This window comes from Echeneis naucrates, chromosome 16 (assembly GCF_900963305.1).
Source record: "Echeneis naucrates chromosome 16, fEcheNa1.1, whole genome shotgun sequence".
Classification (NCBI taxonomy): domain Eukaryota; kingdom Metazoa; phylum Chordata; class Actinopteri; order Carangiformes; family Echeneidae; genus Echeneis; species Echeneis naucrates.
This window is the reverse complement of record NC_042526.1, coordinates 6970835-6995636: the sequence shown is the minus strand read 5'-3', so window position 1 is coordinate 6995636 and position 24802 is coordinate 6970835. Positions and strand designations below refer to the sequence as shown.

Below are 24802 nucleotides of genomic sequence, written 5' to 3'. Positions count from 1 at the left end.
AACAACACAGCAACAACAACAACAACAACAAAAAAAATGTGATGCTAACTTGCACAATGGCAGGGAAAGTTCTAAAAACCAAGGCAAGAAAACCTTGCCACGATTAGATCATAAAAAAACAGCCAAAGTTACCAATTCGGTGAAAGGTTAAATATAATAGTGGCAGACCGCTCCAAAAAATTATGGGTTGTGGCTTCAGGTGAAGACAGGAGGGGCGTTGGGGGCATATAAGCAGGTGTTCTCACAGCTGTGATTAGTGTGAACTCAGACCCCGGGGTCCAATCCACTCAGCTGTTTGTTCAGATACTTTACAGATTATTTAAGACATCAGCTGCAGATTTTTGAGTCAAATAGTTGGGCACTGCTGCTTGACCTATCTGGGCAGCAGTGGTCCGCCCCAACACCCACACAGTTCACTAGGAAATGGACAAACAATTATAAAATCACATAATTCATGTCTCTATTTGTATTTTTTTTTCCTGGGGCCTCACAAAAATATTACTTTCAAAAGTGAATTATTTAACACACACCTTTCCCCAACAGAAAAAGAGAACAAGAACCCAGAGACAAGCAACTCACGAAGAAATCACCTTCAGAAAAACAATTGCTGTTGTAAATAAAATTTGCCACGTTTTATGAAGATAACTGGCTGCTTTTGCCACTGTGGCGTTATAGTTTAAATATTAGAGAAGTCAAATGAGGCAGGAAATCAGCAGTTGAGAGCTTCCTTGAACCGGACTCACAAAGCATTTAAAAATATTAAAATGGGAAATGCAAATAGGCTGATTCTTCCCAACACTTGATTATACCAAGCTATTTCTGCTATCTGCAGTATTACTGTGTGCAGTGGCTGCATGTTCTAAAGCACAGAACTGGGTGATAAGATCCAGCAATGGCCACTTTGCTATCAAAATGCCATTTCAGGTGGATTTGCCACCAATAGAGTTGCCTTCTCATTGGTCCTATGTCTCATGATTTCATTTGCCACCAATACAGTTAGTCTTCTGCCACTCTTTTTTTAAAAGGGTTCCTGGCCCCCCTTTGACCTAGGCTGAGGTATGTTAACGTACCTAGGTCATTGGTGGGTCAGATGAGCCATTCGCAGGTTTCTTATCTTGCTTGGCGCTGATGCCTCGCCCCCCTTTAACAGTCATCAATAGGGCAAGGCCCCTGTTCCGGCTCTCCACACCTTCTGTTTGCTGAATGGGTTAACATGGTTGTAGCCTCCTTTATTTGCCTTTTATCTTTCAGTGCATGCTACGTGTTTTAAATATGCTTTTACAATAGGTATCACATGTTTTTCAAATGTTTTATAACATGTTTTCCAGTGACATAGTGATTAAACCTGTTAAATAATGCTCCAGGCACACATTTTAAATGTTTATGTGTGTGTTATATAATGCTCAAGAATGGCCTTCAACACTGCCCACTTTCAAACCCTCATTTCTTTTGCTTTTGTAAAAGATATAAAAGAGCAGTGGGTGATGGATGGATCTCATACACAAGGTCAACGTTATTGACCTAATTAAATGAAGGGCAATTGAAAGGCTTTTTGAGATTTTTTTATTGAGAAAATAACATTTTCTATTAACATTCAAAAATATCAGTTATTGGAGTACTAAAAAAAGAATGTTCACAATAAAAAAAAGGAAAAAAAAGTTCTTTATGGAGAAAATATAAAAAAAATAAAAATGAAATTTGTGCGATAGAAATTGTACTTGAAGGTAATAGTTTGAAGTTTTTACAGAAAATGTAAACAGTTAATAACTTTATGTGCAAAAGATTAGAACAACAGCTCTCATAGAAGAGAAGTGTGCTTGACAAAATGTTATGGACAGTGAGATGCTTGAATATCCAGTACAAAAAAAGACACAGAAGAATTTCCCAACAAGTGAAAAAACATTTGCCTTCAAATCAAAGCTGCATGTTGTGTTTTTCGGCTTTGGGTGGATGTATCTTCTCCTTGTATTTCTTCTGAAACTCACGGAAGATGATGGAGGTCTGTGGGCCAGAGGGCGAGGGAAGAGGAGAACACTTCTCACTTTCTGGCCACCATGTGCCTAGAGAGCAGTTTATTCATGATTATTCTAAAAATAAAAAAAGTTACCAAATAAAAATAATAATGAATAAACAAATAAAATTATAAATGCATTTTTACCTTTTTTCTTTGAGGTAGTTGCACTTTTGTTTTTCTTCTTTCTCACAGCAAAGTTGTCGTCATCTGGGGGAAAAAAAAAAAAAAAAAAAGTCAGGCTTTGTTTAAGAAACGAGAAACCAAACCAGATGATAAAGAAAGTGTAACAACTGAGTGCCGCAATAATCTGGATAGTATGACTTACCTGACATGGCATTAGCAGTTTCCCTTCTCCTCCTGTAAGCATCGCTGAAGTCGAAGGTGTTGGGTAGTAGATTATACCTCAGGACATTGTGCTTATCTAGTCGTCTTGTAGAATGCTTTCCCTTTTCATATGCCCTGCTCTCTTGATCGGGCCATTTGAGAGTAACTTCATGCTTCTTCTTGTTCTCCTCCCCAGGCCTGTGTCTGTTAGAGAAGGATTTTCTGCTCTTCAAACTCAAGCGTTTCCTTCTTTCCAGGACACCCGCCTTCTCCTTGGTACTGGTGGGACCAGCTGTTTCAGATTCTTTCTTCTTTCTTTCGTCTTTCTTCAGATTCACCCCCGACGAAGAAGCAAAGCTACTCTTTTTTAGTATCTGCTCCTTAGGTTTAGGTGGTAGATAGCTTTTTATCCATTTTTCATAAATGCGCTGTTTGACTGAAGATTCAGATGTGGAATCACTGGACTTTCTCTTCAAGGAATTGAGTCTCACTGAGAGGACACAAGGAGCTCTCCGGACTGCATCGTATGAAGACTCTGGCGCCGGAACAGGGCGCTTCCTTCGATACGCTGAGCCAAACAGCACCAGCTCTACAGTCTCATCTTTTGAATCTAAAGATTTAGTATGAGCATCATTGACAAAACTTTTTTTATATTTTTTGCCCTCACAGACTGGTTGTGCATCCCGATTAGCAGAATGTCTGCATTTCTTGAGGAGGCGAGATACGTCCTCATTATTGCTTAGTCTCTTGTGTTTTCTTTTTACTTTTTTACATTTAACACCTAAAAGCGTCTTAAGGGCGGATATCACATTAGTTTTAGTCTGTACTTCCTTTGTTTCCACTGATGATTCCACCACATCTGTAGGTGTCCATTGAGCTTGTGTGTGATCCTCTTTACAGTCTGATGTGGTTCTCAAAGCTTCTCTGCTGAGGGCCTTTTGCATTTCCTTTTCACTCTTGTTCAGGCAGTCTTGTACACACTCCTGCTCATGGTCTGACATCAGATTGCTGAAATCTGGAATGAGGGTGGGAGTTTCATTTACGCTGCTGGAGGAATCCTCATCAGAGTCACTTATGCATATAATGCTATTATTTCTGCTAATGTGGGAAATGCTCTTTGTTTCCTCGTCAGCATTTGAGTCCGGTTTGCTTTCAGCAGTCGGACTGGGAACAGTATATAGATCGGGCGAACTGCACATGAGAACTGGAGTGTCAATATTCTCCCTGATGTTTGCTTGATTCTGTCCTTTTATCGTACACAGTTTTTTGTGTTTTGTTCCAATTGTGTCTTCCTTCTCAACAGCTCTGTCAGAACAGTTTCTTTTGCTTTTTTGCTTTTGCTTGCACTGGCATTTATTCAGAGAATGCCCAAACAATTTTTCTTTCCACCTGTTAATGCAGCAAACTTGTTCTATTGCAGAGGATAATTCAGTCTCCAAATTTAGGCCCGTCGATGTAACATCAACAAGTCTTTCCTCCACTGAACTCGTCGTGACTTTCTCTGGCTGACTCTCCACATCCATACTTTGCGGTATCTCACTTTGGATTTGGTCAAAGATCATTTTGGCCTCTTCCGGAGGCAAAACTTGGATTTCAAATGAGTAAAATGGTTCACAGGCATCATCACTTTCTGTTTTAACAGGAGAAGTTTGAGTTGAGACTGCTTGAGAAGTGGCGGTTCCATTTTCTTCACTTGGGCTGTCAGGTCCAAGCTCTGTTTGTGACACAACCTTGGTTGTCACCTCACTTACAGTTTGAGAACGGATGCTGTTAACTGTTCCAACCTGATTTTGGGTGTTAAAAGACTTAAGTGTATTAAAATTATGCACTAAAGACTGCGGGAAGCCAAACTCTTTATCGATGTCATCTAGCTGCTTGTTGATATTCAACCATGAAGATTGATAGGGTGGTTCTGAATAGACTTCATTATCTTTGAGGATATGGAAGTTACTGAGTTGCATCTCTGAGAATTTTTCTGCTTGTTGTATAACAACAGAATCCAATTTTAAATGTTTGCGGCAGTATTCAAAAACATTAGTGCATATATCCTTCAAGGTACCTGACTTCAGCTGAGACAAAATATCAGGATTTTCACCAACCCAAAACATGCTTAATATTTTATTTAAGCTTGAGAAACCTTCTACCTGCATCGGGCCTTCTTTGGCATCCATTAGCAATCTTCTTAGTTTGATAATTGTCCATGGAGTTGTGGGGACCGAGGACAGGTCACAAACAGGGGCTTTTGGATGTGCAGGACATGCGGCTTTGTTCATATTGTTGTTTGGGCTTACTGGCACCAGAGAGCGTGCTGACCATAGTGCAGCCGGTAAAACATCCTTGCATGTTTGCATGTTAGTACCCACTTCAGATTCTTTGCCATCTGGACAGACATTTCCAGGGTTGCTTTTTGCCACCGGTGGAGAAACAACTTCTCCACAAAGTCTCTCTGGGTCACTAAGACATTTTTCTTTCTCAGTGCACTCACTTGACTGATTGTTGGTGTTGGGAAAGGTATGCTTGTTGGCAACCTGGTAGCTTTCTTGTGATATTGGTTGCACAATCGCAACTGCTCTGCTGCCTGTGTGGCCAGGAGATGAGTGAGTGGAACTGTTGTTTCTGTCAAATGTGTCAAGAAATTCACTGTTCTTTACCGCAGATGATTGGAAACCACCTGCCTTACTGCCATTCCTACTTCCGTCTCCTGTTGTTGTGGCAAATGAAACATTTGTAATAGAGTTTGGCTGAGGTGGTGCATTTACAATATGCTGGGCTCTTTGCCTAACATTCTGACGTGGCAAAGACTGTTCAGACTGGCATTGTCGGAGGAAATTTGAGTTATAGCTCTCCTGAGATACCAATGGCTGCATAGGTCGATTAGACTCCGTCCCTCTGAACTCACTGACCGCCTGCATCCCTGTGTAAGTTGAATCAGCGCGCACTGGATGGTGACTACCTGAATACGATGTGCGTAGGTAGTCCGCAATTCTGGCGATTTCCTGGGCTGCCGTGCTGCTGGGTTTTTGCTGCTGCACAGCCGCATCTAAGGAAAACTCATTTGTTTTCTGCAAAACACTGCTGTTTTCAAACCGGCACCTATTCAAGTCGGAGCGCAAATAGGAGGCAGCTTCTGGCCTGCTGTGTAGTGAGTTGAACTCGGCTGAATATAGCTGAGTTTTCTGACTCGTATCCACAACGTTCACGATCTGTCCACATGATGACAACTTTGTTGTAATGTTGTTTTTTACGAGATGCAGCATGAAAGCTTCATTGAAGCCTGGGGAGAGGGCAGGATGAGCGTCTACATTTGGAGTAGCATTTTGTCTGTGGTTCTGGTTATGAGCAGCCTGTCTGTAGCATTGAGTGGAAGGCTCTTCATATCGCAACAAGGTGGCTGGGAACTGGTTAAGCAGATTTCCAGTTGCATTTTGATACGATTCATTCTGGGTCCTGTGAAGTTGCGGATGAGGCGTAATGTTTTTATTCGTAGTTGATGTTTTATTAACTTTCCACTGTGCTGCTATCCAAGCCTGGTGGTTCTTCATCGTGTCCTGGGTAAATGGAGTCGGAGCTTGTGATGATCCGAAGGATGATCTCCCTCGTTGGTGTGATCTCTTTGTCCAAGCGTAAGAATACATGTTTCTCTTCTGTTAAACCTTGTAGTGGGTCGGATAGGCAACGTTCCTGGAAGAAGAGTAATATATATATAGATGTATTTTTTTTTATTGTCATGGAAGTTTTTTTTTTTTTTAGCACTCACTTTAGAACAACAATTTAGCAAACGCAAAAAACAACTGACTGGTTGGAAGGAATATGTACTATATATTGTGTAGGAACACCCCCTTTGTTAATACAAAAATCATTGTGTGAAAAGGAGTGCCGCTTCCCATTACTGGTTTAATGTAACTGTGTCAGGAAGAAACACAGAAAGAACTTATCAATCTCACGTCTAATGTAGGGGTGAAGCGATGGAGAGTGGGAAAAGCGGATTGGAAAGCAGAGCCACAAATGACATATATGATGTACAGCAGAACGATATGAGACAAGGGAGACCACAAGCGTATCATCTCTGAGGCTGCTCCTTTCTTCACCTGAGGCCACAACCAATTCTTTTTTTAATAACAATTTGAGCTGGTCTGCGACCATTAAGACCAGTCTTTCGTGACTTCATGACTTTGGGGATGCCAAGATTCTCCAACCATGACAGGTGGCCCCCGGCCAGGGTTTTTCAGAATTCCCAGGTTACTAATTATATAGGATGAGGTCAGGCAGCCTCTGCACCTGTTCGGATTGCAAGCCTTACACTCTTCTTCCTAGGTGCATCCTAGGTGTACTACAGTCCTTATCTGATGGCATAATGTCTAAGATACTGTGTGCTCTCCATATAAAGCTTAAATTAATGTTTTACTTCATTTGCATCACGTTACAGAATCTACCAGTGTGAGGATGCAACATAGAACTTGTGCCTAACATACAGCACAATGTGCAACACACTATCTGACCCAAAAGTTCCCACAACACTAACCCTAACCCTACTAACAAATAATGACAAAGTTGTTTCATTACGCCATGAACTTAATTTCTTTAGGAATTGTTTTTCTTAATTTTCTCTGGCCTTCTGTGTCTACTTATTTCCCTACAGACCCATATGTGGCTTTGTTCCTAATGTTATATCTGTCAAGATTAAACATTATAGTATCACATTATTGATTTACCCTAGAATTTGGATAAAATTTGTATTTTAATTCAACCACACATGCAGCTGACATTACAGGTCAAAGAGGTGGAAAAAAATACTGTAATCTGTAGTTAAAATGCTGTAATCAGCAGTTGAGTGCTGAATGGTGACCTTAAATGTTGGCTACAACCATGATGCTCCTCAGAGGTAAAGTAAAAAAAAAAAAAAAAAGTCTAAACATCCCTTTAAACCCGTCTCACAGGATATGAGACGTGTAGGGGAGTGACATGGTCCAGGGGTCTTGTCTGAGTTCAGGCCTCAATATGTGAGCCAGGTCACCATGGCCTGTACTGGCACCTAACAGGTCTAAACAACAAGTAGAAAACATCTGGACTTCCAGGAAAGAGTGATCACACACACAGTAACCAACATGGTTGAGGTTCAAGATAAGTGACATTGAGAAACCTGCCCCCCCACCCCACCCCCCCCCCTCCCCCTCGTTTCTTGGAAATTGGGATTGCCAACAAATCTGTGTGGGGAATTCATATGTTTGAATCATAATCTGGTAGTGTAACAGTAAAGCAGAGCAGCCTATGTAATCATGGCCTTGAGAAAACTGCTCTGAACAAGAAAAAAAAAAAAAGGGGGGGGGACCCGAGAACTGCAAAGACTCGCTGTCATTCGAACACAGAAAAACAACTCCATAATAGGATAATACACCAGAACATAGGGGGATCCGGGGGTACAAAAGACGGGGACCTTTTTCACACACGGCGTTTGCATGTAATGCTCTCCAACGATCGTGGAATAAAGAAGTGTTTATCCTCACCCAGTCTACTTGTCCTCACATTTTGGGACAGCAACCATGATAGGAGCATAGCAAGTGTGGTTGCAACATCTGGTAAACAGGATGAAGCCTATCCAACCAATACACACACAAAAAGGCATGTCACTTTCTGTAATGTGGGATTTTGTCTCTGACTACGCTGTTAGCAGGGTTGCTGTGAATCAAGAGATTCCCCATCTGACACATTTGTGTCAACCAACTGATTCCTCTTTTAATCCAACCCTAACCCTCCATTTGTTTTTAATGAGACTCAAAGTAAGGTGGAGAAACTTCTGCAAGACCAGCCGCATCATTTCTTGTATCTGATGAAATACCTTCTGCTGCTCGTCACTCTACTTAAATCATGCTGCTCATATCTTCAACAGCTGGTCGCTGTTATGCAAATAAATGAGGAGCAGACTCAAAAATAACAACGTGGTCCCCTCACAGCCGACTATTTAAAAAAAAAAAAAAAGTAAGACGCTTTCACAGGGACAAAACAGCATTTTTACGCATCACACGTCCCGGAGATTTCATGCTGTGTCTGTATTGTTATCGAAGTTGAAGATGTGGATGCTCGGTCCCAGTGAAAGCTTCACTGCACATGCATGAAAAGGAAGTATGCAAACGTTGCTTCAAGTCATATGCAATCTGAATTTAATTGTGAGTAAATGTGAGCGACCACATCCTCCGATATATTAGAGACAGCGGAAACAAAAGCAGGCGGACAAAAACACGTTGGGCGCTCACCCACCAAACAACAACAACACAACTCGGGCTGCAGCACAACTCACTGTTTCTCAACAAGTTCCATCTTCCCCGGATGTCCGTGCGTCAGGCTCCGGTCTCCTTGTTGTTCTCTCATCCATGTAAGTGTTTGCTCGCATTTAATACTACAAATGTGCTTTCTGCTTGCTGTCCATCCTGCAGACTGACGCACTCAGTGAAATGTTAAACTCCGCTCTGTCTAACACACATTCTTAATGTGTGGCATCACCGACGGGAGGCGGGGCCACATGGCCGACTGGAGTCAGTGACAACAAGAATTTTGCCAAAAGGTTGTAAAACTAAAACAAATGTCATTATCACACAATTTACAATCCTGTGTGCCCTCTCCCCCGGAACAGTTCATCACAATCCAAAACTTTTAGAAAGTCCCTGCACCCTGTAGAATGTGAGGGAAATCTGAACTGTGTGACCCCAAATGCCTTGTTTTCTTAAGACTGATCCCTTCAACTGATTAAAGATACCGTTCTTTGAGGATCCTGTGCAGATAGTCATAGGAGGTCATCAACATGACCACGGGATGGAAGGAGATTGAGGGAGATTTTGAACCAGGTAAACAGGAGCACTGTCAATTATGATATGCATAACTGATGAGTACTGTCAAACATTATGCTGGCGTTTAATCACAGTCACGGGAGAATATGTGTTTTATATGTCATAAGAGAGTTGCATGCAGCACTTGACAGATCTTTTGATCTTTTTGACCTTTGACCTTGTGTTGAAGGAAAGGTGAGCAATACTATGATGAACACTGAAGAGCACATATAATAAGGTTGCAGTAAGAAAAGCCTGAGGGAGGAGAAAAAGATACGGTCATACTTCTTCTTCAGCCACAGGGTTCTGGAAGCCTTCAGCCTCGGCGGCGGCAGCGGTGAGTAATATCCCTTCACCTTCACCAGGAGAACTTTCTCTGAAAGCTCTCGAAATGTCGGTCAAGTCCCCCCGACAGTACAAACCGAGAAGACGGTAAGACTGAATAGAAAACAATGTCATGAATATAAATCTTCAAGGAAACTTTATTGTCATTCCAAAAACTTATACTCACACGTGATGAGGGAACAAAATTAAAAACTGAGGCCCGGTTCAGCCAAACAACAGCACAAAAAAAGAATATACTTGTATAAATGAGAGAATATTAGATATACTTTCTGTCAAAAAGAAATGACATCATATAAATTTAATAATGAAAAATAATACCAGAAAATGATACGTCCCGCCCCCCATGTGGGTATTTAGGTCATGTAACGGTTCTGTCCAGTTGTGGAAATCAAAATCTGAGTGTTTCCTCCTATGCATCATGTGAGTGTTGTAGCGCCAAGGAGCACAATGTGTGCATGCATCGTGTGGTTGTATCATGTTCCTGTGCATTGTGTGTCCAATGCAGTACAATGTGTGCATGCATTATGTGGTTGCACCATGAGAATCACATCTGACACTCTTTTTCGTATAGAAAAATTTAAAAAAACGTAATTAAATTTTTTTTTAAAATGGACAGAAGATGGCCACTGGCAAGGATGGCCTTGTCAGTTCTCCTGCCCGCTAAAGAGGTCGTAGAGCTCAGGAAGAAGAAAAACAAGAAAGTCTGGAAGACTGAATAATGGAGGAGCGACAGTCTTTCTATGTAACACAGCGTTTTCCCGGACAATGACAGCTCAAATTATACGATAACGCTATCACAGCCTATAGAATTACAAGGATCTTATGAGGTCGCGTTAGGTGAGATAATGTACTGTCAAACATGGAATAATATTGTGAGTTCAGAAAAGGGTTATGAGGTAATAGACCATTCGTACCCGCAGAACCCTCCAATCTGAAATCTGAAAATTCTGTGGGAAATTATGACGGTGTTGAAGTGGTAGTGAGGGAGATGAATGCTTTATTCAAGTCAGTAAACACAGATCTAGGTTTAGATTACAGTTCTATAAACAAAAGAATTTCTATATTAGGGACTGATAAATATTCCATTAACTTCAATGCACCGCTAGCCTACATGTTAGGTTTTGAACCCAGCGAGTGGGTACGAACAAGTGGAAAACCTGAGAGTAAATACTCCTGTGATATTAATGGGGGCCAGGATAATTTTTTAATTAAAGTAATTCACATTGGAATTATCCTTTCTTGGAATAAGAGGGCAGACCCACAGGTCATTTCTTTTTTTCATCCTGACTGTGTACAACGAACCAAGTGACCCATTTGTTGGAGAGATACGCAACTTTTCAGATTATTTTCTCAAACTAAAACTTTATTTTGGTAGTCTCTGTCAAACCATGTATATTGTTGTTTTTAAACAATAACTAGTCAAATTGCTGTCAACATTTTGGGGTTTTCTGTCCTTTCACTACAGGACACAATAAAAATATAAACAGACAACAACAATCTTATAGACATGAATATTGTTTCCCTGAATATTATGTCCAACCACCGCACAATGAAATGATGCAACACAAAAAGGATGAATACAGAGCAATATACACAGAGTAGAAGAATTTATATCAAAAATAGTACATTACATAAAAAAAAAAAAAAAAGTGGTGGCAATTACTGTTAAAATCAGAGAAAGTTACAATTCAGAGTAAGCATTCCTGTAGTTATAGTATTTATAAATACACACATAAAATGTGTGTGCATAATTGAATTGTTTGGGCCTTCTTTGTGTCAGACCTCCAAACTAATGCTCCACCTAGAGGAACTGTGGATCTCATGGATTGGTCCATACCTATACTGAGTGCCACTGATTGGCGAAATTCTGTTACACAACGGCTGTATCAGTCTGTTGCTGGGAAAATACCCAACTGTCCCTCACACTTCCTCCTCTTTCCTCCTATCATGTCCAAGTGCATGCCTATCACTTGGCCTATCAACAGATAAATCACCTAGAAGGGACCTAACTGTGTGTGCTTGCCAGAAGGCTTTGATGCCAAGATGATTTGTTTAAAGAAATGCCAACAATCAATGGAACTTCTTTTGTGTATTCTTTTCTGGCTTAAAAGCTGGCTTTAAATAATAATAATTAAAAAAAAAAAAAAGATCTAGCAGGTTTTGAACCTGCATAAACATGATGCCATTAGAATCATCAAGTACCCAGTGGTCAATCCAAGAATGAAGTCAGGGAAAAGAGAGGGAAATATAAAAAGACAAGCACAAGACTGAGCATGTCAGTCTGGTTTGGAGCAGCTGTTGAACATTATGCTGGGGGTTAAATCATGAAGTCTCAGAGATAACATAAGCCGGTGGTTTAGAGGCACTATTCAGTGTGCTTTCAGACCCCGGGGTCCGGCCATCTCAATTGTTTGCTCAGGTACTTGCTGTATTTTGAATACATTTTCATCCACATCAGACTCTGAACTTCTTTGTACTGAATCTTTGGAAGACACTCGTTGCTAATTCTTGAGACTTTTTGTTCGTGTTAGGCAGAGCTGCCTGACCTTTACTGGACCATTGCCAGGCACTTTGTGTGGCCTGCCAGGAGACTCATGTGACCCCCCCCTTCCACTTGGGAGGGAAAAACTCCCTACTTTTAAAGTACTTTTACAGAATTTCCACCACATGAGTGATTGCTGGGATTGGCTCTGTCCTGGACTTTTATTTTAATTCCATCACTATCTTTTTAAGTGGCAAAAAAACCAACCAAAAAAAACATACACTGAAGGTCAGAAGGTACTCTCCCTCTCTGCTCAACAGAAAAACAAGTACAATGGATGTCTGACTTTAAATACACCTAATATGTATGGATTGATTACGTAAACAACAATTTCTTTCTGATCAATGTCAATTTGTTCCTTGCAACTTCATAACTTTATATCCTCTTTTGGGAAAGAAAATTTGGTGAAATTGTGTAGAATTGACAAAACATGCAAGAGGATGGCCAGTTCCCTCTTATTCTTTTTTTTACTTCGGTTAAACATTCAATATATATGAAGACACAGCTGTCTTACCTTTTACTCCCCTTTAGACAGAGCGCTTTCCCTCTGCTGATATTATTCAAGCCAGGATTGATAGGCACCAGCCTTGAATGATAAGTAACAACGGTCTCATTGTTCTGTGAAGAATGTGGAGATAATCATACTTCCCTGTTTATGGTTAAGGAACCAATAGTGTAGTCACACATCCCTTTCCCACCTCTTCTCTCCCCCCCATTGGTGAATCCTCCATAAACAGTCAATGTAACACTGTATTTACAATAAATCTTGTGACATGAATAACTCTTTGGCAGTGATTAGGCTAACAAGTTATAACCATGAAAATTTTTACTTGAGTACCAGCAATTGGTGGGGAAAAAAGTAAGCCAAGACACGCCTGACAAAAATATCCCAATTTGACTGAAAAAATTTAATTCAACATTAATCCTAAGTACATTTAAAAGTAGGGGGCACATATTTTGTTTCTGCTGAATATCAAATATAAAATGTGCTCCTTTTGTGCCATCCTTGAGTCTAATCTTCCATTGGGCCTATACACTGCCCGAGTCACCAACACACCAGAGCATGAGAAAGGCAAGAGACAGGAGAGCAGTCCCCAGCAGGTCTCCAAGGGCTGTGAGATATGGTATTGAGTAACTGTCTGGGTCTTTATGTCTCCGCCATAGGCAGTGGACCATACAGTCAGCTATACACAGCAGAGAGAAGACCTAGGAGACAGACAAGTGAGATGTATTTTAGAGCAGCGACAATGTGCAGAGGGATATGTAACCATACATCTGACTCACTTGGATCAGTGAAGCAGACAAGAAGGCAACAGTTAACAGAGGACTGGGCCAAGTGTGGCCTCCTTTTATCAGGTGGATTGTGTTCAAGAAGATAAGCTGACCAGGGATGATCAAAAGAAGCAGAATTTTTGCAGATCTCTGATTTGCTCCTGCAATCAAAACGGTGACAAATATCACAGTGTGCAAATCTGCTTAAGGAAAGGAAAAACATCCAGCAGTAGCTTAACCTCGTAACCGTCACCTGAACCAAAGAAAGCATAGCAAGGGTTGCAGCAGCTCCTCCGCTCCTCAGGAACCCCCCCTTGTGAGAAATTCCTATGTAAATGTGTAGATATACGACTAGACTGAATGGAGACAAGGTTTCCTCCAACACCTAAGAAGAAGGGAAAAATGAGGAGCAGGATTAACAGAAAGACTTTGTGAACTGTTTGTGATAACTTCTTTTAACGCTGTGAACCAGACAGTCTTCAGGCTCAGCTCAGAGTCGATGTCTCAAGGCTTTCAGTCTCCTGATTAGACTACAAAGTGTTAGTCGCCATCTCAAGGCCTTCCCAATATCTCACTCCCCTTTCTCACCACAGTTGTGTGAGCGATTATTTTGAGAGATATTTTTACTCTTTTTTTTTTTAAATGTTCAATTATTCATCTACAATTCTGACATAGAACTCAATATTAGTCTTTTTGATTGCTTGCATCTTAATTTTTTATGATGCTATTTGCGAGACATGGCTTCAGTAGAGAATGTAATGAGTAGGAAGTTTTCTTTGCTCCCTGTACATGTTTCTGGGCTGCTACAAGTTTTTGTTTTAACTCATAGGGGCACACTTCCTGCACTTCCCGTTACTCAAGGGCACTTCATGAGAAGGTCATTTTCGAATTTGATTCTTTTTCATCAAATTTCAACAAGCAGTGAAGCCAATAATTTGAGATCATCTTGTGTTCTTCTCCTGTGCTTTTCTTTCTTGAAATGTGCGAAGTGTTTTTTTGTCAAGATGGTACAAAGAGTCACTGATGGGAAAGGAGGAAGCCTTATCCAGTGCTTATTTAATAGTTTTTATGTCTGCAGATGCACAAAGCTCCTGAGTCCATTTTCAGAACATTTAAAATAAGCTTTTAAGCAACTTACCATTTATGATTGGAGCATAAACTATGATACCTGCCATGTTAGGATCTGACACAGACATGTCCAGAATGACTCCTCCGATACTAAAAGAAGGAAAACTATGCTTTAGGGTTAGGGCTTTAACACATTAAAATGATCATCCAAAAAAAAAGGGCATTTTCATTTTTACTTTTTGTTGCATCATTTGTTTTATTTGATTTGATTCTAAATCTTTTTACCAAGACTGTTTAATGCCAAGGGAAAATATGCAGAACTTATTTACTTCAAAATTTAAATTCAGACTACACCTAACTTAGGGAATGTGAACATGTGCGAGAGGCTGTGCGAAGTACCTGCTGATGATCATGGCTGTAATGATTGGTTCCCAGCCCGTTTGGAGCAGGATGTGACTGCCTGGGTGTTGGGAGGCAATGGCCACCCAGAGAGGGATCAGGCACAATAATAACAGATCTATCAAGTACAAAACATACGGATACAGTTCTGAAAAAAAAAAAAAAACATGAAGTGAATATCTGTAAGTTTCCATTCAAACTGTAACAGTGCTCAACTCTTTGTGAATGGTGAACAATATCAAAGGCCATTTGTGTGTGTGTGGTGGTGGTGTTGTTGGGGGGTGGGCGAATAGCACATCTGCTTGTCTTCATCCTCCTCTACCTGTTAAAGAGTAGAACCACTGACCACAGCAGGCCAACAAAGCAAGTGTGATGAGATCTCCAAAGCCAGCTGCCAATGGTGTCGCCACATTGTCAGGATTGATTCCTATTCTCTTGGAGCCAATGATCACTGCCACCATCATGATACCTTGTGTGAGTTAAATACAAGATTGATTTATTTACATACTGCATACACCTGGTATATATAGTCCAAAGCAGTGAGGAATGCAAGGACTTCTACACTAGTGAAACTAAACAACCCTTTAACAAACACATGGCCCAACACAGAAGGGCCACCTCCTCAAGTCCAGTTCCAGCTTACATTTACAGGAAAAGGCACACTCATGTCTTCTACTAGTTGTTTTGACTTGTTCGGCGCCAGAACAGGTCCTGATGACCTGACTCTCATATTGAGGCATGAACAGAGACCCTCTGGACCCCGTCCCAGCACCATCTATGTAAAAGTGCAATAGCCTTCTTTAAACAGGGGAGGGGGTCTGCGACACCACCTATCTCCCATCTACAATGCTGCCCTTTCAGCCATACCCAGGAGAATCAACAACTCAGCTCTGACCACTGTCATTCATCAGTCAGCTCACATGACTCCTAACAACAGTTGTTCACTGGTGGCCTCACATGACAAACAATGGTCAGTGAAACTTCACTAACTCTTTTTGAACCTTGCCACAGAGGATAAAGACCTGGGTCCAACTCCACTGTTTTGTCAGACTGATGAAGCCCCTTAGATAAGAGACAAAACATCTTCTCAGACCAGTTGCTTTTGATGCAGTTTGTTGGCCCGATTTGACTATGACCTGGATGAATGAGAATATACACAGACACGTCAAATACAGTGGTTTAGGGTGAGAACAGGTTGTGTTGTTACCTTGGAACAGTGATGCCACAAAGGCAGTAAAAACGCTGGTCGAACACAAAAGCACAATGTGATTAAACGGCATCTTTCCTTCTGCCATCCACCCCAATAAGGCTGCCATGAGGGAGGCTAATAGACCCATCACTGTGGCCTGAAGCTGTAAAATCGGTGAACAAATGAAACACCTACAAGTCTTTGCAGACTGAAATAAAATGATGCAAATTAACAGCTATTTGTGCAAACGTGGTGAAATGGAGACTATACCTGCTTGAGCGCCAGGTTCCCAACAATCAACATCCACTTTTCTCTGGTAGAGCCAATTGTCACTGTGTTTACCTGAAAACATATTACAGTGGTAAAGATGAAAATTTGAGCAGTGGAATTTTTAGTCAATTATGAGGTCAGTGTTTTGTGTGAGGGAAATCTGAACTGTGAGACCCCAAATGGCCTGACATATGTGGCTCCTGACTGATTCCTTCGATGAAGGAACCTGGTCTTTAAAGACCCTATTTATGATAAGTCTGTGGAGATAGTCAGGAAGAGGCATGTCACCTCAAGCCAGAAGCATGGCCACCGGACAGGAAGGCTCATCTGACCCCCCCCCCCCCCCCGGGAAACGATGGACAAAGGACTACGTTGAGTAGCACCGGGTTAAACGTTGAGGTTGCGACTCCAAGGGATTGACCCTTCCGAGACTGGACACGCTAATACATAAAAGCCACTAAGAGATTTTGAGTCCAAGTAAATTCTGCAACATATGATTCAATGTGTGTGTGAATAACATAAGTTGTTAAAGAAGAATAAGTTAAAGAGTTGAAGTGTACAAAGTCAAGAATGATTAATGCACTAAAATAAGTTGACACTTTGATTGTGAAATACTAAGTGGTGAAATGATAACCAAGTTTAGTTCAAGATAGATGAATAATGGAAAATGTTAATGGAAAAACATGGCTTGACAAAAGCAGAAGTGTAACCAGATGGCCTCCGAAAAAGAGGAACTCTTGATGGAGCCAATCTGTGCTAGTGGAAAAGTACCTAACTTACCAGATAAAAGTAGATTATGCAGTATGGTGATCAAATAAGGGAATGATATACAGTACAGGCCAAAATTTTGGACACACGTTCCTATTCATTTGAATGAGTAGGTGTGTCCAAACTTTTGGCCTGTACCGTAAATGATTGGTGCTTTTTACTGCTGGGTGTGTATCTTGTATAAAAAGTGAGGGTGCACCAGTGATCAAATCCCCAGAGAAAGAGGAACCCGGCGAGGGACCACAGCTGAGGACAGCTAGGCACTGAGCTTCAGAAGTTCCCTTCCCAACACCCGGAGACGCCGTTGGATAGTTGATGAAGGAAATGCTATGTCTGATGAAGAACAAACACTAAGTACATCTGATGAAGAAAGAAGAAACAGATATACGACTGAATGGTGTAGAAACCAAAGAGGCCCTCTCCTATCCAAAATTGGCACACAGTGAGCCTCTGCTTGTCACATCTGCGGGAGTTCTGTGGTGAGGACCCAAGTGCAGGAATGAGCCAAAAGAAGGTTGCAGGCAAATAATATTTTAATGAGGAAACCCAAAAACAGCTGGGAACAGAAAGAAACCAACTTGCGTACATGTACTCAAAAAAAGAAAGACTATACCTTACCGAATTTAAAGAAACAAAGGTGAATCAGGACTGGGCCCACCAAAAGACAAAGGACCTACCACGAACTAGACAGAAAACAGGACTTAAATACACACTGAACTAAACAAGACAACAAGACACAAGTGAAACACATTAGGGCAGGGAAGGTAATCGACAGGAGGAAACTTGACAGGTTGAGGGAAGAGACAAGGACTTCAAAATAAAACAGGAAGTGATGGACAAACTCAAACTGAGTCACAACTCAAAAAGGGGTGCGGCGAACTCTGGAGGCGGCGGCCCAGCCGAAACAGGGAACGGCTGCTGTGGTGGAGGCCCAGCCGAAACAGGAACAGGGAACAGCTGCTCGGCAGAGGCCCAGCCGAAACAGGAACAGGGAACGGCTGCTTGGCAGAGGCCCAGCCGAAACAGGAACAGGGAACGGCTGCTGCGGCAGCAGTGGCCCAGCTGGAAAAGGAGGAGATGGCCGGTGGCTAGCATGCTGGACTGGTGGAACCACAGCCTTGATGGCTCGGTTAACTGAGACCAGGCATCCCAGGACCAGACGGGTTCCCCAGAAAGGGCTGCGGGTAGGAGTGGGTTCCTGGCTAGGGGGTTGGAGACCCACAAAGCCGAGTCTAAGAAGGTGTTGCTTGGCTGGGTCCATGTTCTGTTCAGGTCTTTCTGTCACGATTGCGGGAGCTGACCAGACCCAAGAGTGCCTACAGAAGGAAGTCTGCTTCTTTTTAACTCTGGTTGTTTTCAACTCTTAAAATAAAAAAACATCCACCATTACTTCAAACTGTGTACCTGCATTAACTGGACTGGCGAAACAGGCTGAAGACAACATCATATCCATCGTCGTTTCACCCGTGTATAGCTCCACAGGAGATAAAAAGGCTATAGACTTCCAAATATTTTTGTTGTCAGTAATTTTTTTTTTTTTTTTTTGCATAAACGGATGTGATTTTGTGTCTTGTAATATTTTTCAGAATATAGGAAGGAGAAGAGGGGGAATTTTCGCTCCAGAAGGAAGGAAAGAAGAGCTAGATCCCACGTAAGAAAAATGTGCAGAATTTGCACAGAGCTCAGAAGATTCTTTGAGAGATTCCGTGCATTGGCATTTGAGGGTACAATGTTTTTAACGTGGTTTAAAAAAAAACAAACAAGGTGTGACATGGACCAAAAGGTAAATGAGCAATGTCTGGTTGAATTACAAGCATTAACAGAGGGTAATGAAAAGAGAAGTAGAAGATCTCAAGCACTGTTCCTCAGACGGGTTCGGTTCCTGACCTGGGTCCTTTCTGTGCGGAGTTTGCATGTTCTCCCCGTGTCTGCGTCCAAAGACATGCATGTATAGGTTAACTGGCGATTCTAAATTAACCGTAGGTGTGAATGCGAGTGTGAGTGGTTGTTTGTCTCTGTATGTCCTTGAGTGTTGGTCCTGCGATGGACTGACGACCCGTCCAGGGTGTACCCCGCACCTCGCCCGATGCGGATACGACCTACCTCTTCTCGAGCCAGCCTGGAAATGACTTTGCCGCTCTTCTAGTAGCCGCCCTGGAGCGCTCTCATTGGTTGTGACCTAATTGATAGGGGCGTGGACACGTCTCGTTATGATGTCAACCCCAGGGGAGTGGTTAAGGAGCGGGGAAACACTCTCATTGGTTGCCTAGGGCGAGGTCAAATACTGAGATCAAAGGACCTGTCAAGTTTAAAGAAAAAGGTAGCCTATTACTCTGTTGTGGTACTCATTATCTCCGGTTGGAGCTTTCGGCTTTGTCGAGCCAGCTCACCCAAAGAAAGCCTGGCTCTGTTGAGCTTCCTCCGTAGTATACCCCTCTGGTCCAGTAGAGTCCTGTAACAGGGGCTTACACCGGGGATCTGACAACTACCAACATTCTTCAATCTCCCCACCTGCATAAAACTAAACTCATGTCACAGGGTATATGTCAGACTTCTCCAACCCACCTGGGAGAAAGAGCTTTCCCCACTCAGCTGATTAGTTAGATACCACTCTGACTTGTTGCACGCTTGTAACTGTGTTTGTTGTTGTTGTTGTTGTTGTTGTTATTGTTGTTGTTGCTTAGTTAAAAGCGTATGCTTGGAGATGGAGGAAATTGAAAGAGGGTGCAACCCGAGTATGACACTCTTCTATATCATTAGTGACCTAGGAAACGTTAAGGAGACGTTAAGGCCTATGCGATGGGTAAACAAGGAACGTGGGAAAAAAACAGGCAGGGGCCAGGAACATCTCCCACAATTGGATACGAAATACTTAAAGCTAATAAAGTCACAGAAAGATTGACGTTTATGGTGGCAAACCATACTAAAAAATCAGCAGAATCATGGAAAAGCAATTTTTATGGTGGTAGATCAGCTCATCGTAGAATTTTAAAAAGAATGCTTGGCCTCAGGTGAAGAAACGAGGGGTCTCGGGATATATAAGCAAGTAGTTTAGAAATGTAATTCAGTTTGCATTCAGACCCCGGGGTCCGATCCACTCAGCTGTTTGTTCAGATACTTGCTGTATTTTCAATAAAGTTCATCCACACCAGACTTTGAGGACTCTGAGAGCGGGAGAGGACTTTGAGACCTTTTTTCTTGACTATTTGGAAGACATTAGTAAATCTGGACATTCATAGATTTTTGAGAGTATTTGTTCATGTTGGGCACTGCTGCCTGACCTCTTCTGGCCCATAGCCAGGCAGTGCCCCCCCCCATGACATTTTTATTGTGTTAACTGTGACTTTCATATTGTATGTACAGTAATTTAAACATTTAATGTGTTTCTTCACATTCAACAATCAAGAGTTTATTATAAGATTTCAATTTTTGTGTGTTTGTGTGTTGCACGCACTCACAGCAGTCGAAAGTCGAGAGGCTAGAGTCATTTCCAGGTTCCCCTTCAAACCTGACACTGCAGGGACCAAGATGAAGATCTCTGTGATTTCCAGGAACACATCCCAGTTCTGCCATGAATGCAGACACACACACCCACACATGAATATTTGTACAAACTACAGTAAAAATCAACACTGCCAATATAAGAAGCTTTCTTTCTTGAAAACAAAATCACTTATTTATCTTATTTATCTTCATTCCAAATTGATCTCAATACAGCAAAATATAGATTAGATAGATAGATAGATAGATAGATAGATAGATAGATACTTTATTTATCCCAGACTGGGAAATTGCAATGTAACAGCAGCATTACATATAGGGAATAAAATATATATAAATAAATGCAATAGGAATAAAAAAATATATACAGTAGAGCTACGTGCACATTGACTGTGACCAGGGTTATTTAGCTGTTATTGTATAGTGTGACGGCATGTGGCAGGAAAGATTTCTTGTATCTGTTTCTTCGACAACGGAGCTGTAGTAGCCTGTGGGAGAAGTTGCTCCGCTGTCGGTCCACTGTGTAATGGAGAGGGTGCTGCTCATTGTCCATAATGGATAACAGTTTGTTCAGTATCCTTCTCTCCACTACAGTCTCAAAGGAGTCCAGTCTCAGACCAAGTACAGAGCCAGCCTTCTTGATGATCTTGTCAAGTCTGTTGGTGTCGCTGGCTCTGATGCTGCTGCCCCAACATGCAACAGCAAAGAAGATGGTGCTGGCAACAACAGACTGGTAGAAGATCTCCAACATCTTGCTGCACACGTTGAAGGATCTCAGCTTCCTCAGGAAGTAGAGTCTGCTCATCCCCTTCTTGTACACAGACTCGGTGTTGGATTTCCAGTCTAGTCTGTTGTCAATCATCACTCCCAGGTATCTGTAGTCCTCCACCTCCTCCACCACCTCCCCCCTGATCCGTAGTGGCTGTGAAAGTGTCTTCTTCCTCCTGAAGTCGATCTCTCTGGTCTTGTTGATGTTCAGCTTCAAGTGATTCAGTTCAGACCACTCGACAAAGTTGTCTATCAGTGTCCTGTACTCCCTCTTTTATACACCCGACAACAGCTGAGTCATCAGAGAACTTCTGCAGGTGACATGACTCAGAGTTGTACTTAAAGTCGATGGTGAATAAGGTGAAGAGGAAGGGAGAGAGCACAGTCCCCTGTGGAGCTCCAGTATCACTGACCACCACATCAGACAGCACACTGCCCAGACGGACAAACTGTGGCCGGCCTGTCAAGTAGTCAGTAATCCAGGAGATCACTTCGTCGTCAACACCCATCACCCGCAGCCTCTCGCCCATTAGCAGAGGCTGAATGGTGTTGGAAGCACTGGAGAAATCAAAGAATGTGATCGTCACAGTGCCTCCCCCACCATCCAGATGCAAATGGGCTCGTTGCAGCAGGTAAATGACAGCGTCGTCGACTAAATGGGGCTGATAGGAAAACTGCAAGGGGTCCAGAAATGTTCGCACCAGTGGCCCCAGCTGGGCTAGGACCAGTCTCTCCAGAACCTTCATCACATGGGATGTGAGGGCGATTGGTCTGAAGTCAGCAGGGACGGATGATCTTGGCTTCTTTGGGACTGGAACCAAGCAGGACGTCTTCCACAGCATCGGGACTTGGCCTGCTGCCTTTCACTGGTTCAGTCTCTCCAGCTGCCTCTTTACCTGGCCTGTAGTCACTGTTGGGTGGTTGATGCTGGTGTCCTCAGTTGGGGGGGTGGAGAAAGAGGGGGGGCAGAGGAGAGGTGATGTACAGGAGAACGCTGGGGGGTGGTGCCAGCCATTTGGGACAGTGTGGGTGTGTGGGGGGCAGGGGGTGAGCTGAACCTGTTAAAAAACTGATTAAACTGGTTTGCTCTGTCCAGGCTCCCTGATGTCTGCCTGTCTTTCCCTTTCATCCCTGTGATGTGCTTCATTCCTGTCCACACATCCTTCACACTGTTTTGTTGGAGTTTGGCTTCCAGCTTTCTCCTGTAATTGTCCTTGCAAGTCCTCAGCATATCTCTGAGTTCATGCTGCACTCTCCTCTGCTCTTCTCTGTCTCCAGACCTGAAGGCCCTTTTCTTCTCGTTCAGAAGTGCCTTCAGGTCGCTGGTGATCCAGGGCTTGTTGTTGGAGAAGCAGCGCACGGTCCGGGCTGGCATGGTGGTGTCCTCACAGAATCTGATGTACTCAGTGATGCAGTCAGTCATGTCGTCAACATCCTCCCCATGTGGCTCACAGAGTACATCCCAGTATGTCGACTCAAAGCAGTCCTGCAGTGCTTCAGTGGCCTCATGCGTCCACTTCCTCACTGTCCTGGTGCACATGGGTTGTCTTCTCACCAGAGGGACATACTTTGGAGTCATCTTGATTAAGTTGTTGTCTGACCTGCCGGGGGGGGGGGGGCTGTGGTGTCATATGCATCAATGGCATTAGCATAGAGGAGATCCAGCGTTTTATTTTCTCTGGTGGGGCAGTCGATGTATTGGTGGAAGTTATTTTAAGTTTTGTCCAGTGACGCATGATTAAAATCACCAGTAATAACCATGAATGCATCTGGGTGTTCAGTCAGTAGTTTGGCAGCGGTGGAGCTGATGACTTCACAGGCTACCGCTGCATCAGCAGGGGGGGATGTAAACAGTGATAACAATGGTGGACGTGAACTCCCTTGGTAAGTAATACGGGCGCATTCCTACAGCCAGCAGTTCGATGTCTGGGTTATGGAGACGTTCCTTCACATTAACATGCCCGGGATTGCACCACCTCTCACTCACATAAAGTGCAAGTCCGCCACCTTTCTTCTTCTGACATTTGGAAAAGTCTCTGTCTCCCCGTACCAAACTGTAACCTGGGACCTCAACGCTGCTGTCCGGGATGTGTGAGTGCAGTTAGAAATGATAACTTCAAATGCGCTTTCATTGAGGGTCTTAACAACCTTAGCATCTGCCCGTTACTGACCTGAACCACATCCAGCAGCATCCCAGCAGAGACTGTCCCAAGCCCAGCCAGTAGAAATGACCCCAGGATTTGTAGCACCATGGAGCAAATTGACTCTGCAGGTGCAGCTGAGCAATCTACATCTTTTGTTCTCCCAGATATATTGGTCTTTACCTGACCGTAAAGTTTATTAGGGAGCAGAAAGTCTGTCTCAGCGTACTCCTGTGGCTCACAATAGAACTCTGTGTTGGCTGGTGAAATATTCACATCAGAGTTGTGATGTTGTGAACCTTCAGGTTGGTGGGACAAGGATGTGTTTGATCTGTTCTGTTGGATGGAGCTTCTTCCTGCAAAGCTGCTTCTGGTCTGATGCTCATCCCGTGTCTTTGGGATAACCATGGTACTCCAGCTTCTGAGAAACTCCTACTATGGTCACACAGTTGGCCTGAGGAATACAAATTAATAATCTGGTATTGGTTTTTTAATAAGGATGGCAATTAAGAATACATAAGATTTAATGGTTGCAAAATCTGTGGCAAAAACAATACACCATTTTCCATCTGTAATGGAATTTTTTCATGCTTTATAGTAACATTGAGACAATCTTATTCTCTTATTTTATATTTATTCTATTAAAAATTGAAAATAATGGATGGGTGCATGACTATGTTACTGTTACTATAATATCAATCTTTGAGAGCAGTTAGTGTGAGTAATATTATTGCTTTGCCACAATGAGGATCTGTACTACATTCAGACAGTTTTTTCACCTCCATGAAAAAGCAAGAGTGCAACTCAGGCATGTAGAACATGTTGCCATTTCAGAATCATCTGATGGCAGGGATTCCCTGAATTATCATTCTTCATGCCTGAGAACACCACCGTCCCATCAGCAACAATGAGGCTGTGTTGTCTGACAGAGAGAAGGCAATTCATCTGAAATTGCTAAGAGATGATCAGGAATGGAAAAAAAACTAGTGGTCGAAACAGTAAATGTGCCAAATACTCACATAGTCTCATTTTAATTTATCTAATTGAAAAGGCTTGAATGAATGGCAACTTTACTAGGTTTGAACCAGTGATTAGTGATTGAAATAAAATTAAATAAATATTCAAAAAATATTCAAGAAAATTCAAGCAATGCAAAGCAGAGTCAGAAGAAACACACTGTTGCTAACCAAAAATATTATTTATTAAGTTTAAGTTATTAAGATATTAAGTGTTTACTGTTGTGTTTGAGGAGTGCTTTACTGTCAAATTTGACACTTCAAACATCTCCATCAGAGGGTTGAAGGGTTGAAGCCAGGGTTGAAGCCAGATTAAGAAATTAAGATTGCATTTACATATCAGTGTTGTGGTAAAAAGCGAGGG

The 24802-nt window shown here is 42.4% G+C and overlaps 2 protein-coding genes across 2 annotated transcripts; both read right to left on the bottom strand.

Annotated features, from left to right (window-relative positions):
* Positions 1–1669: 1669 nt before the first annotated feature.
* amn1 (antagonist of mitotic exit network 1 homolog (S. cerevisiae)) lies at positions 1670–8805 on the bottom strand. The gene is made up of 4 exons (XM_029523203.1): positions 8634–8805; positions 2340–6019; positions 2159–2221; positions 1670–2060 (listed from the first exon to the last, which is right to left on the bottom strand). The coding sequence occupies exons 2-4, from the start codon at positions 5971–5973 to the stop codon at positions 1915–1917; spliced, it is 3843 nt and encodes a 1280-aa protein (XP_029379063.1). The 5' UTR covers positions 5974–6019; positions 8634–8805; the 3' UTR covers positions 1670–1914.
* A 4270-nt stretch (positions 8806–13075) lies between these two features.
* Positions 13076–23830, bottom strand: slc41a2a (solute carrier family 41 member 2a). The gene is made up of 10 exons (XM_029523270.1): positions 23453–23830; positions 20471–20578; positions 16245–16316; positions 15993–16137; positions 15108–15254; positions 14786–14933; positions 14457–14536; positions 13572–13703; positions 13331–13479; positions 13076–13252 (listed from the first exon to the last, which is right to left on the bottom strand). The coding sequence occupies exons 1-10, from the start codon at positions 23828–23830 to the stop codon at positions 13076–13078; spliced, it is 1536 nt and encodes a 511-aa protein (XP_029379130.1).
* Positions 23831–24802: the final 972 nt, after the last annotated feature.

Excerpts from the sequence above, each read along its gene's own strand:
- amn1 (XM_029523203.1), bottom strand. The coding sequence starts at position 5,973 with ATGTATTCTTACGCTTGGACAAAGAGATCACACCAACGAGGGAGATCA. Across the intron at positions 2,222-2,339 it reads AACTGCTAATGCCATGTCAG|ATGACGACAACTTTGCTGTG; the intron begins GTAAGTCATACT and ends TTTTTCCCCCAG. Across the intron at positions 2,061-2,158 it reads AACTACCTCAAAGAAAAAAG|GCACATGGTGGCCAGAAAGT; the intron begins GTAAAAATGCAT and ends ACTGCTCTCTAG.
- slc41a2a (XM_029523270.1), bottom strand. The coding sequence starts at position 23,830 with ATGGTTATCCCAAAGACACGGGATGAGCATCAGACCAGAAGCAGCTTT. Across the intron at positions 20,579-23,452 it reads TGCTGCTGGATGTGGTTCAG|AACTGGGATGTGTTCCTGGA; the intron begins GTCAGTAACGGG and ends CATTCATGGCAG. Across the intron at positions 15,255-15,992 it reads TGTGGCATCACTGTTCCAAG|GTATCATGATGGTGGCAGTG; the intron begins GTAACAACACAA and ends AACTCACACAAG.